Genomic DNA, 18,434 nt, shown 5'->3' with positions numbered 1-18,434 from the left:
ACCAAAAACACTAGGCAGTAACTTGAAGCTGTATGAAGAAGTAAAGATCTCAATAGCAGTAAATACATGGGCAATTTAAAAAGCTAATATTAATGTAACAATAATTTGTAACTCTGCTTTTTGTTTTCTACATGATTTAAGGACTAGCACATTTAAAAGAATTATTTGTTTATGTTTTGAGGGACACAATGCATAAAGATGTCATTTTGTGATAGCAACAACTGAAAGGGGTGGGGTCAGAGCTGTAAAGGAGCAGAGTTTTTGTATGTTATTGAAGTTAAACTGGTATAAATTCAAGTTAGAGTTTTATAACTTTAGGATACCAAATGTAATCCCCAGGGTAACCACAAAGAAAATAGTTATACACAAAAGGAAATGAGAAAGAATTTTAACATTTCACTACAAAATATCAACTAAACACAAAAGAAGAAAGAAATGCAGGAAATGAGGGACAAAAAGCTATAAGGCATATAGAAAACAAATAGCAAAAGGACAGAAGTAAGTCCCTCCTTATCAGTAACTACTTTAAATGTAAATAGATTAAATTCTCCAATCAAAAGACAGAGATTGGCAGAATGGATAAAAACATATGATCCAACTATATGCTGTTTACAAAAGACTCACTTCAGATCCAAAGACACAAATATGTTGAAAGTGAAAGGATGGAAAAAGATACTTCATGCAAATAGAAACCAAAACAGGGCAGGAGTGGCTATACTAATATCAGACAAAATAGATTTTAAATCCAAAAATGTTACAAGAGACAAAGAAGGACATTGTATGTTGATAAAAGCTTCAATACAGCAAGAAGATATGACAATTATAAACATTTATGCATTTAATAGCAGACCATCAAAAGCCATGAAGCAAAACCTGATAGAATCAAAGAGAGAAATAGATGGTTCTACAATACTAGTTGGAGACTTCAGTACCCACTCTTCCTTACACTTAGCTGAATCCACCCCCCTTCCCCCCATGCAGAGGCTGATGAGGCTTGTCTTCAACACAGAGGATGCTTGAGGCTCAACCTGGTTCAGCATAATGAGTCTTAGTCATGGGTGTCATCAGGATTTTGTTTGCTCTGAATCTACAATCATAGGGCAATCCCAATATTGAGAAATTACTGTTTATGATATTTGGTGGGGGAGGGGCGAGCCACTTTTATATTGCTAGTAAGGTGAGGTGGGTTTGGGAGGTGATAGCTAAAGGGTACCAGGTTTCTTTTTGAGGTGATGAAAATGTTGTAAAATTGACTGTGGTTATGGTTGCACAAAACTGTGAATATACCCAAAGCCACTGAATTCTACACTTTAAATAGGTGAATTGTATGTTACATGAATTATATTTCAATAAAGCTATTTTTAAAAAGGTGAGTTCACAGACTTAGAGAACAAACTTATGGTTACCAGTGGGGAAGGGTGGGAGGGAGGGATAGATTGGGAATTTGGGATTGACATTTACACACTGCTATATTTAAAATAAAATGCCTAAAAATAAAAAAATAAAAAGGTGAGTTCGCAACACCAAGGTGCATGGGATATACTGTGTAAAGATATGTATTAAAGATGATTCAAACAATGTGGGGGAAGGTTTTGAGAATTCCATAAAATGTCCCATTTATTGGGGGAATGGCTTTATTAATATATTTTAAAATAATTCTGATAGTTTCCCATGATATTTGACTCAAATCGGTAGTGACTTATTCATGACTTTGCATATTACCCTGTTATCTCTACAGATATACATTACTGGAGTTGGACACGTTTCAGCTTAAAATGTATGTCTCAGTAAAGAGCAGTCCTAACATTGAATAGCAGTGGGCCCCTGCTAAGCTGGTGACTGGCTGACTACCTGGGCCCACGTTGTGCAGTTCACTGGTCTTTGTGGTTTTTACCTTGCATTTTCTGGCTTAAAGCTTTTCCCTTCTGAAATCATGAATTTAGATCTACAGTCAAAAATCTTTTTTTTTAATTGAAGTATAGTTGATTTACAGTATTGTGTTAGTTTCAGGTGTACAGCATAGTGATTCAGTTTTGTTTGTTTTCCAGATTATATTCCATTATAGGTTATTACAAGATATTGAATATAATTCCCTGTGGTATATAGTAAGTCCTTGTTGCTTATCTATTTTATGTATAGTAGTTTATATCTGTTAAACCCATACCCCTAATTTGTCCCTCCCGCCCTCCCTCTCCCCTTTGGTAACCATAAATTTGTTTTCTATGTCTGTGAGTCTGTTTCTGTTTTTCATATACATTCATTTGTATTATTTTTAATTTTTAAAATTTGTATTTATTTATTTGTATTTTTGGCTGCATTGGGTCTTCGTTGCTGCGTGCAGGCTTTCTTTAGTTGCAGAGAGTGGGGACTACTCTTCCTTGTGGTGTTGTGTGGGCTCCTCATTGTGGTGACTTCTCTTGTTGCGGAGCACGGGCTCTAGGCGTGCAGGCTTCAGTAGTTGTGGCTTGCGGGCTCTAGAGCGCTGACTCAGTAGTTGTGGTGCATGGGCTTAGTTGCTCCGCGGCATGTGGGATCTTCCCGGACCAGGGCTCGAACCCATGTCCCCTGCATTGGCAGGCGGATCCTTAACCACTGTGCCACCAGAGAAGCCCTGTATTATTTTTTAGCTTCCACATATGAGTGGTATCATATAGTATTTGTCTTTCTCTTTCTGACTTATTTCACTAAGCATAATATTCTCTAGGTCCATTAACCCCTAGTTGGCCTCATCATTTGCAAATATTTTCTCCTATTCTGTAGGTTGTCTTTTCATTTTGTTGAAGGTTTCCTTTGCTGTGCAAAAGCTTGTAAGTTTAATTATGTCCCACTTGTTTATTTTTGCTTTTATTTCTTTTGCCTTGGGAGACTGATCTAAGAAAATATTGCTACAATTTATGTCAAAGAACGTTTTGCCTATGTTCTCTTCTAGGAGTTTTATGGTGTCATGTCTTATATTTAGGTCTTTAAACCATTTTGAGTTTATGTTTGTATATAGCTTGAGGGAGTGTTCTAATTTCATTGATTTAGACGTAGCTGTCCAGTTTTCCCAACACCACTTGTTGAAGAGACTGTCTTTTCTCCATTGTATAGTCTTCTCTCCTTTGTCATAGATTAATTGACCATAGGTATGTGGGTTTATTTCTGGGTTCTCTATTTTATTCCATTGAACTCTATGTCTGTTTTTGTGCCAGTACCACACTGTTTTGATTACTGTAGCTTTGTAGTATAGTCTGATGTCTAGAAGGGGTAGGCCTCCAGCTTTGTTCTTTTTCCTCAGGATTGCTTTGGCAATTCTGGGCCTTTGTGGTTCTATATAAATTTCAGGATTATTTATTCTAGTTCTGTGAAAAATGTTATGGGTATTTTGATAGGGATTGCATTAACTCTGTAGCTTGCTTTTGGTAGTATGGCCATTTAAACAATATTAATTCTTCCAATCCAAGAGCATGGAATATCTTTCCATTTCTTTGAATTGTCTTCAATTTTCTTTTTTTTAAATTAATTAATTTTTAAAATTTCTTGGTTTTCTTTTTTTTACAAATTTATTTATTTTATTTATTTATTTTTGGCTGTGTTGGGTCTTCATTGCTGCGTGCAGGCTTTCTCTAGTTGTGGCGAGTGGGGACTACTCTTCGTTGCGGTGTGTGGGCTTTTCATTGCAGTGGCTTCTCTTGTTGTGGAGCATGGGCTCCAGGCATGTGGCCTTCAGTAGTTGCAGCACACAGGCTCTAGAGCACAGGCTCAGTAGTTGTGGCTCACGGGCTTAGTTGCTCCGTGGCATGTGGGATCTTCCTGGACCAGGGATGGAACCCATGTCCCCTGAATTGGCAGGTGGATTCTCAACCACCGTGCCACCAGGGAAGACCCTCTTTCTTTTTCAAGTTTTTATTGGAGTATAGTTGATTTACAATATTGTGTTAGTTGTCTTGAATTTTCTTTATCAGTGTTTTGTAGTTTTCAGCATATAGGTCTTTTGCCTCCTTGGTTAGGTTTATTCCTAGGTTTTTTGTTTGTCTGTTTTTGTTTTCATTTTTACTTTCTATGCTCAAAGATCTTGAAGGGAATCATTGAGGTGTCATTTCTCAGTCCATTTGGAAGTATTGCTTCATTTAAATAGTGAACAGCTTCACTTCTAAGAAACATACAGTATAGAAATGCGCAGAGCTTCTTCCCTCTTATGATACTCGGAATGTGAAATTTTGGAACTGGAAGGATTCTTAGAGACCTTGTGCAACTCTCTGTTTTTACAGCTGAGGAAACTGAGGCCCAGAGAAGTGAAGTATTGATATAAGGAAATCACCAGGTATTGGGCAAGCTGAGACTAAACCTCCTGACTCATGGCTTGTTTCATATTCTATACCTTCTGGTGCCTATGAAAGCTGAAAAGAAAATAAAACCCAAAATACTCATCTCCCTGGTCTCCCCAAACCCAAACTCAACAACCTGTTTCTAAAATCAAGTTGTAACAGTTTCTGAATCACAGAGCAGGGGTAGCCCCATCCTATCACTGAGGAAGTATGACCCTCTCAGCAGGGAAGCTGCTGCTCTGACAGGTGAAAGGACCCCAATTACCCACCAGGGACCAGCCCACAAGCTCCTCCTTCACAAGTGACAGAGGCTGGAAGAGTGCTCTCTCCCTCCATAAAGTAGGCTAATTGCGGCTTCCTTGCTAGCCTCCACACTCGCTCTGTGCCAAGCTCTGGCTCCCACCCAGCTCCTCCTTAAGGTGGAGCCAAACCCCAGACTCCCTTGTCCCAGGAGCTGGTCCAGAAAGGACTTAGAGTCAGCAAGAGGAGCTCTATACCACAGCCTGGGGGACCCTGGCTGCCCAAGCTCCAGCTTCCTGGGTGAGTGGCCAGACCTCTCCTCTGTAGAGACCTGCCCCAGCTCAGCATAGAAAGGACAAGGTAGGGAAAGGACAGGTTAGTAGTGTCACTGAGGAATATATAAATATACCACTATACCAATTTAATGAGAATATACTAGTGCTGGAAGTAAGGTGTGAAGAAAGAGAGCTTGCTCTGGCTGACCACTCCTTCTTCTGACACTGGGAGGAATTCTGAGTGTCATGTGCCTTAAGTTCAGACAAGAAATAAGCTCCTGGGATCCTGGGACCACACAACTGACGCCTGGGCCTCTGCACTCCAACAGGTGCTGCTGGATTGGGAGAGTATGAGCAGGTGCAGGTGACTTTTCTTCACAGGGAGGTTTTGCAAGGTTTCTCCACTCTTCCCTTCCTTGGGAGGAGCAGTGCCTGGTGTGTCCAGCGATGGCCTCTCTTGTGCTTTGAGATTTATTATCAGAATTGCCAGGATGGGTTGGTCAATTCTTTGATTACTTATGGTAGCTTTTTCTGGCCAGTTTTCAAAGGGAAGGCAGGACATGTGGGATCCCACCTCTTTCTGTAGAAGGCCTATGTGTACCCCAGACACAGGTTCACCCCTCAACCTTTGAGCCCCCCAAAATGAGTCACCGTCAAGGGCAAGGTGACACTCATTCATTCCCTGCAAGCCTATACTTTCATATGTTGTAGCAACATTTCTCAAAATGAAGAACTCATGGATGCCCAAGCTATGCCTGCAGACCCCTAGGGGATGCCCAGGCCTAGTTAGAGAAATGCATTAAGTTAAATTCTTTTCTTTCACTTGATCAATTAGCATGAACAACACTGTAAACACAAAGAGAAACTCGGACCCTGAAGACAGATGGCACCACGTGACTATAGGTAGTCATCCCTATGTGACTCAGAAGGTACTGAGGCTGATTTTGATTTTTTTTTAAATTATTTATTTATTTGGTTGCGCTGGGTCTTAGTTGCGGCACGTGGGATCCTCTTTGCTGAATGCAGGATCTTTGTTGCAGTGTGTGGGATCTTTAGTAGCGGCATGCAGGGTCTAGTTCCCTGACCAGGGATCAAACCCGGGCACCCTGCACTGGGAGTGCAGAGTCTTAACTGCTGGACTACCAGGGAAGTCCCTGATTTTGATTTATTTTTTTTTAAGTTGTCAGAATGAAACAAAAATTTAAAAACTCCTTTTAGAACTCATGGACTTTAACCCACTCCAGCTCCCCCCTGCTCCCCCAGAACTTTCAGGGATTTCCAGATGCCATTTTGAGGAACAGGATTGTAGAAGAGTCTTTCCCCTATCAAGCAAGGCCTCCCTCTAAGGAAAGAGCAAGAGGTGGCCTGGTTTGAGCTGTGGCCCTATAGCAGGATCACACTAAACAAAGGAAACCCACTGACCACACAGTTCTGAGTTGGGAGGGCCTTGGAAACCCGTTCTTCAAAGGCCATCTGATTCATGACTCTATTGTCAACATCCCATTCCATTCCTGGACAGTTCCTGCTAATGCAATGTTTTTGCAGCCAGAGTTGGCTGATCTAGAATTTTCACTGATTGGTTTTGCTCTTGACATCTGGGACCATGTTGAATTTTTTTAAAAAGCCCCCAAAATATTGGGGCAGAGGGTGCGTAGGCCTGATTTGAGCTCCTTTCTTTTTTTATATAAATGGATACAAGAAGTTCATTGGAGCAGCCAATGAATGTACTGATTTGCTTCTGAAAAATGTACAGATGGGTGAGATGGGAGTTTGGAGAAGTACAGATGGTGAAGTCTTTTCATTTGGATTTGTCACTGAGCAGAGACCTGGAGTTGCTGAGCGTGTCGAGACTCACAAATGCAAACACAGGGAAGAAGAGTGATAACAGACACATGGCAGGCACAGCCAGCAGGGAATGTGTTTCTGTAGGGTTCAGACACACAAAGAAGGACACAACCAGGGGTGGGGTAGAAACTTCAGCACAAGTCCCTGGTGTCCTCCCCTGGGGACAGAGCTGAGTGCTCAGGGATGGTGGAAGACTCAGTGATGTTTCCAGATGAAACTGCTCCTGCCGCCCCCACAACCCTTAAAGAATGGGTCCTGTCTCTGCCCTTGGGTTGCTGAGCCAGGCTTTGCTCTCTGAAGTTTGCGTGGGGCTTGAGCAAGTGAGTGTTTCAGTACTGTTGCTTCTTTTGAAATCAGTTTTCTTTAAGGTGCCACCTACATGTAGATATTGTAACTTTGCTTTTCTGGGTTCTCACTATCGAAAATTTAGTACAGAATTCTAAGCACAAACGTACGTCTACAGAGTCTTATTTTTATAAGCATCTGCTGGCCTCTGTCACATTGTTTTCAACCAAAACAGCTTTTTAGGGCCGCTAAGTGATGTGGTTAGAGTCTTCAGGATAAACCAATAATGAGATTCCTTGGCCACTAGATTGTTATGTAAAATATTTGAAATTTGTAAGCTTTTCTGTTGGCCCATGAAACTCAATCATCACGTGAATTTACATGCCAGCGGTATATTTGAAAGGCATACACGGGATAGGTGTTGACTTTTTAGAGGCGTGGTGGGTTACTTGTGCCTGGGTAACCCAGGTTCCCTTGGCTACTGTTGATAAGATGGAGACACACCTGGCTGGCCTCGTGGTAGAGCACCCTTTGGCTGCCTCAGTGGGGAAGCCTAAGGTGGTAGAACGTTTTGGTCCACACCATCATTGCACCCCATTCCTTCAGCGGCTTGAGGCTCAGAACCTCCCACTGTGCTGTGACCTGTGGAGAGGGGAGAACCCACAATCTTCTTTGGCTGGGGATCCTGCCTTCTTCCCTGCTGTGTCTCAGATGGACAGGAGACAGTTCCACCCATTCCTTTGGCAGGGCTGAGTTCTGTGGGTAGGTCCACCTACTTAGTGAAAAAAGAACCTGCTTCTAGAACCATGCCTCATACTAGAAAGCGGTCCTTCATCAGACAAGTACACCACCACAGTCATTGAGGAGGACTCTGTATGTGAAAATTCGGCTACGGCTGGGCTGCTTGCTGCCTGGTGGCAGGTGGGCAGGGAGGAGCCTGTCACCCATAGCTTCCATGGGCACTGCCTAAATGACCAGTGACCTCCCCAGCCCAGATGTGCACAGGGCATCACTGTTCTGTCCTCGGGACTGTGAGAAGGGGCTGGGCCACGTTTGTCAAACATGGAGACAGGGGCAGACTTAACTATTCCCTATTCCCCACTGGACATCCTTCCTGTGAAGTAATTTTGAATACTGGTGGCTGAAGAACTTAACAGGATACTTTATACTGATGTTGACATGGGAGCCAGTTGTGGCTGAATGGCCACAGCAGGTTCAGTGGCCATCTTTTCACACCCTCACACAAACCATCTCTGCTAGAGAGAGGCCATGGGGTGGGATGAACCATGGGGCTGAGCTAATATAGTATTTTTGCATTATCATCAGATACAGGAGAAGCATAACAGGACAGGAGGTGATGATGGAAGGGCAAATCTCTTAAGGTGGTGTCCTCCAGGCAACATTATAAGGCATTAAATATTTTGTGTGAAAGCGAGGCTTTGAGACATTCAGAGAAGGCGGTCACAGTGTCCATGAACTAGCTCCCCACTAACCAGGGGCACAGGCTCCACCCTATACGTGCTCCCCCAGGGGCTACTTTCCCTGAGGGACTAAGTGCAAAGCTCTTACTCTTCATTGTCTTCTTCCTTTCAATCCCATTATTCCTAACACTGTATCTAACTCCAAGGAATTTGATTTTTGAATCACAACTCCAAAACCTCTTATTTGAAGGGTAATTTCAATTTATTAACAAACCAGAGAAAACAGCACAGAATGACTGTGAAAGACCAAGAAAGATGGATAGGGCTTCGTTCTGCCCAACTCTCCTGCGTGTGCCAGCATAAACCTTCCCTGTGCCTCCCGGATGGTGCCCCTCAGATGGGGAGAGGCCAGCCCTTCAGGGGCAGGGGGAGCACAGTTCTTCTCTGCTTCTGCATGATGGGTGGGAAACTCTCTCTCCACTCCCCCCCCCCACAGAAAGTTTCCCTCTGCAGGACCATAAACCTGCACATCTAAGACCTAAAAAACACAGCTCTTGAAAAATATTTTTCCAATTTGCAGCTATACTTTTTCACACCTTTGGATTCATTTTTATTTTGTTTGAAACAGCACATCTAGAGACAAATTGCTAACCCAGCCCATTAGAAACTATTGTTCTTTTCTCTGCTGCTTAATAGTCTAGATCCAGGTTGATCCCTGCCACATGCCAAAGAGAAACTAGTAAGACCTTTTGTTAGAGTTTTTAAAAGCATGAACATAATCTCACTTGATCCTCACAGCAGCCCTGGGAGGTAGGCAGGTGGGCATGATGGTTCCAGGATCCAGAGGACAAAATTGTAACTGATGGAGCTGGGAACCAAACCCATGTCCTCTGACCCCTGGTCCAGGGCTCCTTCCATTCCACAAGATGAACTGGGCCCACCTAGATGAGCAGGGCAGCTTTTCTGCTTAGAATAGATGAGACGTCCTTTGGGCTTGCAAACAAAGGAGATTTTAAGTACAGACCTCAGCAGAGAGCTTAGGTGACAAACACACCCGAGCTCAATCTAGCATCAACATCGGAGGGATGAACAGGACAGAACATGGGCATCTTTGACAAGGGTTTCTTCTTGTTTTCCTGATTCTCACCTGGAACACGCTGGGTTCTGTAACATGAACGCAGCCAAGTCCAGGAGGAGGGAGGGCATTCAGAGGACTTTCTCATCTAGCAATTTATTGATTCCTTCACACATCCTCTTGAGGTTGGGCCTACAGTCTCCATCCAGGCTATAAAGGGTGGAGAGGAACTCCATATCAGCAAAGTGGTTGAAGACATGGTTGATGCGCCCGTGGGTCCTGGGTGTCAGGTGCCTCTGTACCAGTTCATGCACCAGGTCCTTGCACTCATGTAGGAGCTTGGAGAGCACATTTCTATCGAAGGTGTATTCTACCTCATAGAAGCTGACGATTGTCATGGCCGTCTGGTTCAGTTTCTTCCTGAGCTTCTCCACGATAACAACCTCCTCCTGGCTGAACTGGTTGTTCCGGTAGAGGATCCCAATTTTGATCGCCACCTTGATTAAGTCTTTCATGATCTTGTGGGCTTCCTTCTTGTTGTGTGTGTGCTCTTTGGTGACTTTGTAGAGCTCATCAAAGATCTCGCTGCTGGTGTCATCAATCAGCATGTTGGCCACAGTTTTACTGGCTATTTTGCTCAGAATCTTCTTCTGGGCTTGAAGGGCAAGGTTCTTTGAACTAAAAACATCAGGACCTATGGTAAGAAAAGAAATAAAAGTTATAGAAATACTGGAACTGTTTATTATGTTTCTACAAGTGAAACATACTAACTTGAACTTATGTTCTTACAGCAAAAATTCATGCCTTCATACCCCACAACTCTTTTATGAAACCCCACCCCAGCCTGGTTACTCCACTGTGCTCGCCACATGACATGCTTGTTTACCGTCTTGAACCTTTTAAATTGTGCTCTTTCCTCTCTAGACGTGGTCTCCTCATGTCCGGGCCAAATCTCACGCTTTTGACTTACTTCATGCAAAAAGCCTCCTTAACTCTATTTGCTCACGAAGAACTCCCTACAATGATTATTGCACAGGAAACTATTCAGTTTTGCAAATTTACAGGAGGAAATTATTGCTTAATGATAAGAATGTAGCACCAATGCCAACCCCATTCTTAGGACAGACCTGGGTGGTTGATCATGGTAGTATTTTTTGACTGAGTCTCAGAATTCATATTTCATTGAGTCTAAGATGTATTTTTTTTCCTGTTTGATATCTTGGAAATTGGGATGTGCCTCATAGTCACTGTTCCCAGGTGGTAGTTGTGCTGTGGTTGCATTACCTGTGTGTGCATCAGTTTACACAATAGGTGACAGATTTGGAATAAAAGCCATGAGTAGTCTTGTAAGAAATGTTGCTCACCAGTGTTCTCGATGGCACACAGAACCACATTTTGTGGGTAACACAGACATCAACAGTTCCAAGCAAAGATGCTTCAGCTGAGTACAGAAGTACCCTGAATGTGAGGAAGCTTAGAAAAACCAAAGCCACTTTATTTCCCCGTTACTTTCCACTTTATGAACGAATGAGAATATATGTTAAAAGAAATAACACTATGTACACGTAAGTCTAAAAGGGATCTTTCAATAAGTATAAAATAAAAATTCTAAGCAATAAGAAAGCAATCATTTGCAGTTTAATTGGCAGCATTTTCTTCTTTCTTAAGAGCATAAAAGGCATCTTATAATCAATGGTGTCTTAGATTGGATCGAATACTCCATGAAGTCACCAGTTAGCTGGAACTGATATTTGACAGTCAGCAGTACGTGTGTGCATCGTTCTTATCTTCTCAAGGACATTCAAGTCGCTGGAGGACAAAGACAACATCTCCTAGCTCAGTTCTGGGTGCAGGGATGGAATGGTGTTTGTTAAGTTAAATGCCAGAGTAACACTGCAGAAGAATAAATTTTCCTTTGAGAACTGATGGCTCTAGGATCCCTAGAGTTTTTGTCCAGTGCTCTGTGGCAACATGGAAGTGACAGGCAGCATGGACAGACAGGTGGCCACACATACTAGCTTTTGCAATCCTGTCTGGCCCCTCCCCAACTCATATCCCATCCCCTCTGCCCACCGCAGACCCATCCCCTCAGTGGAATGCCATTAATCCCTGGTGCTTAGATCTTGCAGACATGGACTCAGTAAACACTTAAACACAATTCAGACATACGACCCAACACTTCCTCCACCCGCATATCCCCTCATGGACTGACTCCCTCCCTCCCAGCCCAGCCTTGCTCCCTCAGCCCTGGGTCTTTCCAGGACAGCTACTTCTGCTCACGGACCTCTCCCAGCTGTAAGCTGCAGGGTCATGGCCTGGAGTGGGGTCACTAAAGTAGGATCAGAAGAACTAAAGCAGCAGGCACCACAGGTCTCCCACAGCCCCAGGAAGCTCTCTCCTAAAAGCCCGAGACCATAGACTCTTTAAGCAACTTTGGAGCAAGTGACCCTGATACAGCCAGGATTTTCCCTTCAGCTTCAGTGTGAAGGGAATAAATAGTAATTCTTGACTTTTCCTTACGGTGAGATTTATGCCCTTTCAGAGTTTGAGACAAATAATATTTCTGCCTGGTCTGATCATCTACCGTGGTCAGCCAGACCTTTGTGTAAATAACCTTTGTTCCAAAAACATCAAATTCCTCCTCCCCAAACAAATATTTACCAGCATTAAGGATGTTTAAAAGATTGTGCTGTATGCTTTGAAATCAGTTCCACAGGAGAAACTTAAAGACTTTGAGCTTTGGCCCTGTCACCAAAATAAGTGTATGCCTCCTGAGGTGATTATTTTGATGGGAATCTACATGGATCTGTTCTGGAGTATCAAAAAATGAGTCATTTCTTTGTAGACACAACTCCTAAAAACTGCTTGAGAAGAAGGTATTTGAAGAGGTTCTCTGGAAATGCAGCACACATGCATTTACACAGAAGCAACGGATCAACTGTGTGTCCACTGGAATGGAAGCTCTGTGGGAGCAGGGATTTGTGTCCAAGCCCCACTGGACATCCCAAGCCCAGTGCATTACTGGTCCATGGCAGCTGTTGTTGAATGAGGAAGCACTGGCTCTGTGCCAGGCACTTCATGGCTTTAACCCTAAGAGCTGGGTGAAGCTGGTGTTTTTAACCAAGGCTTCCCTGCTAGCCGGATTCCAAACCCTGCTCTTTTTACCACCAGCATTCCCAAAAGTTTTCTCCAGAACAGTGGTCATCACACCTTTTGCTCTTACAGCCCCATAAGAATTTTGAAAAGCTAGTACCTCCTTGCATATTTTTTAACTTGACAGAAAGTATTTTTCACCTTATGGTTAAATAGTTAGAATTTCTAAGTAGATTAAATGTCTAGATATTGTAAGTATTGATACTTTAAAATCAATGTGTTAAATTATTCTTTTAAAAGTGTCCAATGTACATACCACATACCACAGTGATACAACATCCATTATTGCCCATTTTAAAATGACAGTAGCAAGCTCTCCTTTAAAAATTAGAGCTGCTGGGGCTTCCCTGGTGGCGCAGTGGTTGAGAGTCTGCCTGCCGATGCAGGGGACACGGGTTCGTGCCCCTGTCTGGGAGGATCCCACATGCCGTGGAGCGGCTGGGCCCGTGAGCCATGGCCGCTGAGCCTGCGCGTCCGGAGCCTGTGCTCTGCAACGGGAGAGGCCACAACAGTGAGAGGCCCGCGTACCGCAAAAAAAAAAAAAAAAAAAAATAGAGCTGCTGCCATAAACAAGACAAAAAGACAACCTTCAGAATGGGAGAAAATATTTGCAAAAGGAGCAACTGACAAAGGATTAATCTCCAAAATATACAAGCAGCTCATGCAGCTCAATGTCAAAAAAAAAAAAAAAAACCCAATCCAAAAATGGGCAGAAGACCTAAATAGACATTTCTCCAAAGAAGACATACAGACTGCCAACAAACACATGAAAGGATGCTCAACATCACTAATCATTAGAGAAATGCAAATCAAAACTACAATGAGGTATTACCTCACACCGGTCAGAATGGCCATCATCAAAAAATCTACAAACAATAAATGCTGGAGAGGGTGTGGAGAAAAGGAACCCTCTTGCACTGTTGGTGGGAATGTAAATTGATACAGCCACTATGGAGAACAGTATGGAGGTTCCTTAAAAAACTAAAAATAGAACTACCATATGACCCAGCAATCCCACTATTGGGCATATACCCTGAGAAAACCATAATTCAAAAAGAGTCATGTACCACAATGTTCACTGCAGCTCTATTTACAATATCCAGGACATGGAAGCAACCCAAGTGTCCATCGAAAGATGAATGGATAAAGAAGATGTGGCACATATATACAATGGAATATTACTCAGCCATAAAAGGAAACAAAATTGAGTTATTTGTAGTGAGGTGGATGAACCTAGAGACTCATACAGAGTGAAGTAAGTCAGAAAAACAAATACCGTATGCTAACACATATATATATGGCATCTAAAAAAAAAGGTTCTGAAGAACCTAGGGGCAGGACAGGAATAAAGACACAGACGTAGAGAATGGACTTGAGGACATGGAGATGGGTAAGGGTAAGCTGGGACGAAGTGAGAGAGTGGTATGGACATATATACACTACCAAATGTAAATAGATAGCTAGTGGGAAGCAGCCACGTAGCACAGGGAGATCAGCTCAGTGCTTTGTGTCCATCTAGAAGGGTGGGATAGGGAGGGTGGGAGGGGGATGCAAGAGGGAGGGAGGGGATATGAGGATATATGCATATGTATAGCTGATTCACTTTGTTATAAAGCAGAAACTAACACACCATTGTAAAGCAATTATACTCCAATAAAGATGTTAAAAAAAAATTAGAGTTGCTACATTATTCTTTTTTCTCCTTGAAATTGTATCTCTATTCTATGACATCCAGAAACTTTAACTTAATATCTGTTTTTATGCTTGAAAATGTTTTATTTGATCAATCCGTCATAATTCTCTATAACCAAAGGATCCATACATATTGAAATTTAAATTAAAAGACGATTCCAGTGATCAAAATCTCCAATCCTTAAAAAAATGCCTTCTGGAGTGAGTTATTCTAATTATCTTGGGTACAAGTATTAAACTTTTGATAAATACTAAACATAAAAAATAAAGTTTTATTGGAAATGTACCTCCAAATGAGATGGGTAGGGGCAGGTTATGGAGCTTTGATTAGGAGAGGCATCACCAACACCAAAGCTTCACATCATCCCTTTGTCTGACCAGGTTTTCCAACCCAGGAAAATGTATTTGTCCCAATAAGGTTCCTTATGGGCGGGAACCCCATGACTGAAACATTGGAAAGAAGGAAGGTTCACCACCCTTTGACCTCAGATTGTTGCTCTGACAGATGAATTTAGAAAAGAGTATTGCGGCTTCCTTGGTGGCGCAGTGGTTAAGCATCCGCCTGCCAACACAGGGGACACAGCTTCAAGTCCTGGTCTGGGAAGATCCCACATGCCACGGAGCAGCTAAGCCCGTGTGCCACAACTACTGAAGCCTGCGCGCCTAGAGCGTGTGCCCCACAACGGGAAGCCACCGCAATGAGAAGCCCTCACACCGCAACCAAGAGTAGCCCCTGCTCGCCGCAACTAGAGAAAGCCCACACGCAGCAACGAGGACCCAATGCAGCCAAAATAAATTTATATAAGAAAAGAGTACTAAAGTGACAAAGAGGAATTGGATTTATAAATCAATTCCCCCAAAACTCTCCTTATCTGCTCATCGCATGGAAAGTCTCTGGTCTCTCTGTGGTGCACACACCAGTTTGAGTCCTGCTCTTCTGTAAGAGCAGCAGCATTCCATGAGATGTTAAGTGGTGTTCTTTGGGGGGATGGGGTGGGGGAGGGGAGTAAAGAGGTTTTTTTTTTTTAAAGGTTATACTCCATTTATAATTATAAAATATTGGCTATATTCCCCATGTTGTACAATATATCCTTGTAGCTTATTCTTTTTTTTTTTTTTTTTTTTTTTGTGGTACGCGGGCCTCTCACTGTTGCGGCCTCTCCCACCGCAGAGCACAGGCTCCGGACGCGCAGGCCCAGCGGCCATGGCTCACGGGCCCAGCCGCTCCGCGGCATATGGGATCCTCCCAGACCGGGGCACGAACCCGTATCCCCTGCATCGGCAGGCGGACTCTCAACCACTGCGCCACCAGGGAGGCCCGTAGCTTATTCTTTGCATAATAGTTTGTACCTCTGAATTCTCTACCCCTATCTTGCCCCTCCCCTCTTCCCTCTCCCCACTGGTAACCATTAGTCTGTTTTCTGTATCTGTGAGTCTGCTTCTTTTTTGTTATATTCACTAGTTTGTTGTTATATGTTTTAGATTCCACATATGAGTGATATCATACCGTATTTGCCTTTCCCTGACTGACTCATTTCACTTCTCATAGTACTCTCTGAATAAAGTTTCTTGATCAAATAAGCTTGGAAAACACTGGGTTAAGCAACATTAAACAGAATCTTGTAAGACTTTAAAAATATTTCTTTAGGGCTTCCCTGGTGGCGCAGTGGTTGAGAGTCCGCCTGCCGATGCAGGGGACACGGGTTCGTGCCCCTATCCCGGAAGATCCCACATGCCGTGGAGCGGCTGGGCCTGCGAGCTACGGCCGCGGGGTCTGTGTGTCCGGAGCCTGTGCTCCGCAACGGGAGAGGCCACAGCAGTGAGAGGCCCGCGTACAGCAAAAAAAAAAAATAAAAAAAATAAAAATAATAATAATAATAATAAAAAATATTTCTTTAATTGATTAGGGTGTTTTATCAACTGTCAGAGAGGCGTGGGTATGGTAGGCAGAATCATGGCCCCCAAAGATGTCCACATCCTAGTCCTGGAACCTGTGCGTGTGTTATCTTATCTGGTAAAAGAGACTTTGCAGACATGACTAAGTTAAGGATTTGGGGATGGAGAAATCACCCTGGATTAGCCAGTGAGTCTGATGCAATCACAGGAGTCTTTATCAGTGAAAGAGAGAGAGAGAGAGTCAGAAAAGGAGATGTGGTGATGGAGGAGAGGATCGAAGGGATGTAAAATGGCTGGCTTCAAAGATGGAGGAGGGAACCACCAGCCAAGGAACACAGGCAGCCTCTAGAAGCTGAAAAAGGCAAGGGAACAGATTACCCCCTAGAGCCTCCAGAAAAAATGCAGCCCTGCTGACACAATGATTTTCAGACCTGTATAACTCATTTAGGATTTCTGATCTCTAAAGCTGTGAGATGATAAATTTATGTTGTTTTAAATCACTGAGTTTGTTACAGTAGCTCTAGGAAACTAGTTCAGGTGAGTAGAGTGTGGTAAAGCATTTCCCAATTTTATCTGGTCAGGAAACTCTGGTTTATTCGTTGTTGCTTTTTTGTTTTTTGGCGCACTGCAAGGCGTGCGGGATCTTAGTTCCCTGACCAGGGATTGAACCTGTGCCCCCTGCAGTGGAAGCACAGAATCTTAACCACTGGACCGTCAGGGAAGTCCCAGAAAACTGTGTTATTTATTTATTTATTTTTTGTTTGTTTTGCGGTACGCGGGCCTCTCACTGTTGTGGCCTCTCCCGTTGTGGAGCACAGGCTCCAGACGCACAGGCTCAGCGGCCATGGCTCATGGGCCCAGCCGCTCCGCGGCATGTGGGATCTTCCCGGACCGGGGCACGAACCTGTGTCCCCTGCATCGGCAGGTGGACTCTCAACCACTGTGCCACCAGGGAAGCCCCCAAAACTGTGTTTTTTGAGTAGAGTTACCAACTGCCCTGATTTGCCAGGATTGAGAGGTTTCCTGCATGGTGGACTTTCAGGGCTAAAATTGGAAAAGTCCAGGCAACTTGGGACAAGTTGGTCACCCTATTCCTGAGTGCATATTATCATTGACCTAAAAAATGAAGAACAGGGAAGTAACAAAGGAAAAATTCTAGAGGGAGGAAGATGATACATACCTAATATTGAAGATCCTATCATCTCAGCAGGGTAAGCTGTATATTCTTGTTGCCACACTTACCACCCTTCTCTACTTTTTAATTCTAGAGTCAATCTTAAACGTTTTTTTTTTTTTTTTGGTCTCTTTTGGGCCAAGATTTCTTTTGTCCCTTGGTTGCTCTGCAATTATTGAGCATTTACTGCTTGTTCAACTCTGTAAGGAGTGCTATGGGGGACGTCCTCCCCCCTCCCCCAATATTTAATTGGGTCCTACTCTGAATATGGTCCTGCAGGGAGGCGAGATATAGACAAATGAAACAAAATACTTAAACATGTGAAACAGCCCAAATTGCCATGAGTGAGAACAGCTGGGGGAAGCTCTATGGGCTCTGAAGGTAGACTTGATGTGGATAGGTGGGGATGGCTACAATGTCAGGAAGTGGTTTCTAAAGTTATCCAAACAGGCCAGCAATTTCCCCCAAATCACAAAGGCCTTGGGTGGTTTCCCTCATATGTTCTCAGCGATTTCCCTTGTAAAAGAACATGTTATTTACCTACAAAGGGACTTGAGGTACAAGCTTCTATGGTGAGGGCTCAGGAGGGTCACAGGTATCAAATCTCTGAAGCCTAACAATCAAGAGGCTAGAGCAGAGGAATTACAGATCATCAAATTATAAGGGAAGCTTTAACAAAAAACAACAAGCAAGTAGATTCCCACACTTACTCCAGACTGTTAGTATCAAAATCTTTAGGAGTAAGGCCAGTAATCACAAGCTCTCTAACATTCAGCATGATTCTGACATGCTGAAGGTAGGGCCCACTGATCACGGCATGCCCCAATGTGTATCTTACAGAATACTAGTCCCATCAGATGTTCCAGGGGAGAAGGTTTTGTGGTGAGCTAAATGAGTTTGTAGATGACTACACATTGTGGCTGGCTTTTCATGGTGTGCCATACCAGGTAGCTTATTAAAGGCTCTGAGAAGTCCTGTAGTAAAGATACCTGTGTAGTTTTGTTATTTATTTGATGAAATAACATCAAGACACCAATCTGGTCAACTCTGACAACTCCCAGGGGGAGGGCT

The 18,434-nt window shown here is 43.3% G+C and overlaps 1 protein-coding gene across 1 annotated transcript in view; it reads right to left on the bottom strand.

Moving 5' to 3' along the window:
* Positions 1 to 8,629: 8,629 nt before the first annotated feature.
* TNFAIP8L3 (TNF alpha induced protein 8 like 3) overlaps positions 8,630 to 18,434 on the bottom strand; it is a 42,208-nt gene continuing 32,403 nt past the window's right edge. The window contains exon 2 of the mRNA XM_081227266.1: positions 8,630 to 10,142. Coding sequence (XP_081083392.1) covers positions 9,580 to 10,142 — 563 coding nt within the window. The 3' untranslated portion in view covers positions 8,630 to 9,579. The remainder of the gene's footprint in view (positions 10,143 to 18,434) is intronic.

The sequence above is a fragment of the Mesoplodon bidens genome (assembly GCF_964165515.1).
Source record: "Mesoplodon bidens genome assembly, chromosome: 3".
NCBI classification, from domain to species: domain Eukaryota; kingdom Metazoa; phylum Chordata; class Mammalia; order Artiodactyla; family Ziphiidae; genus Mesoplodon; species Mesoplodon bidens.
Note: the sequence above shows the minus strand (reverse complement) of the source record. Positions and strands in the feature narration are given on the sequence as shown.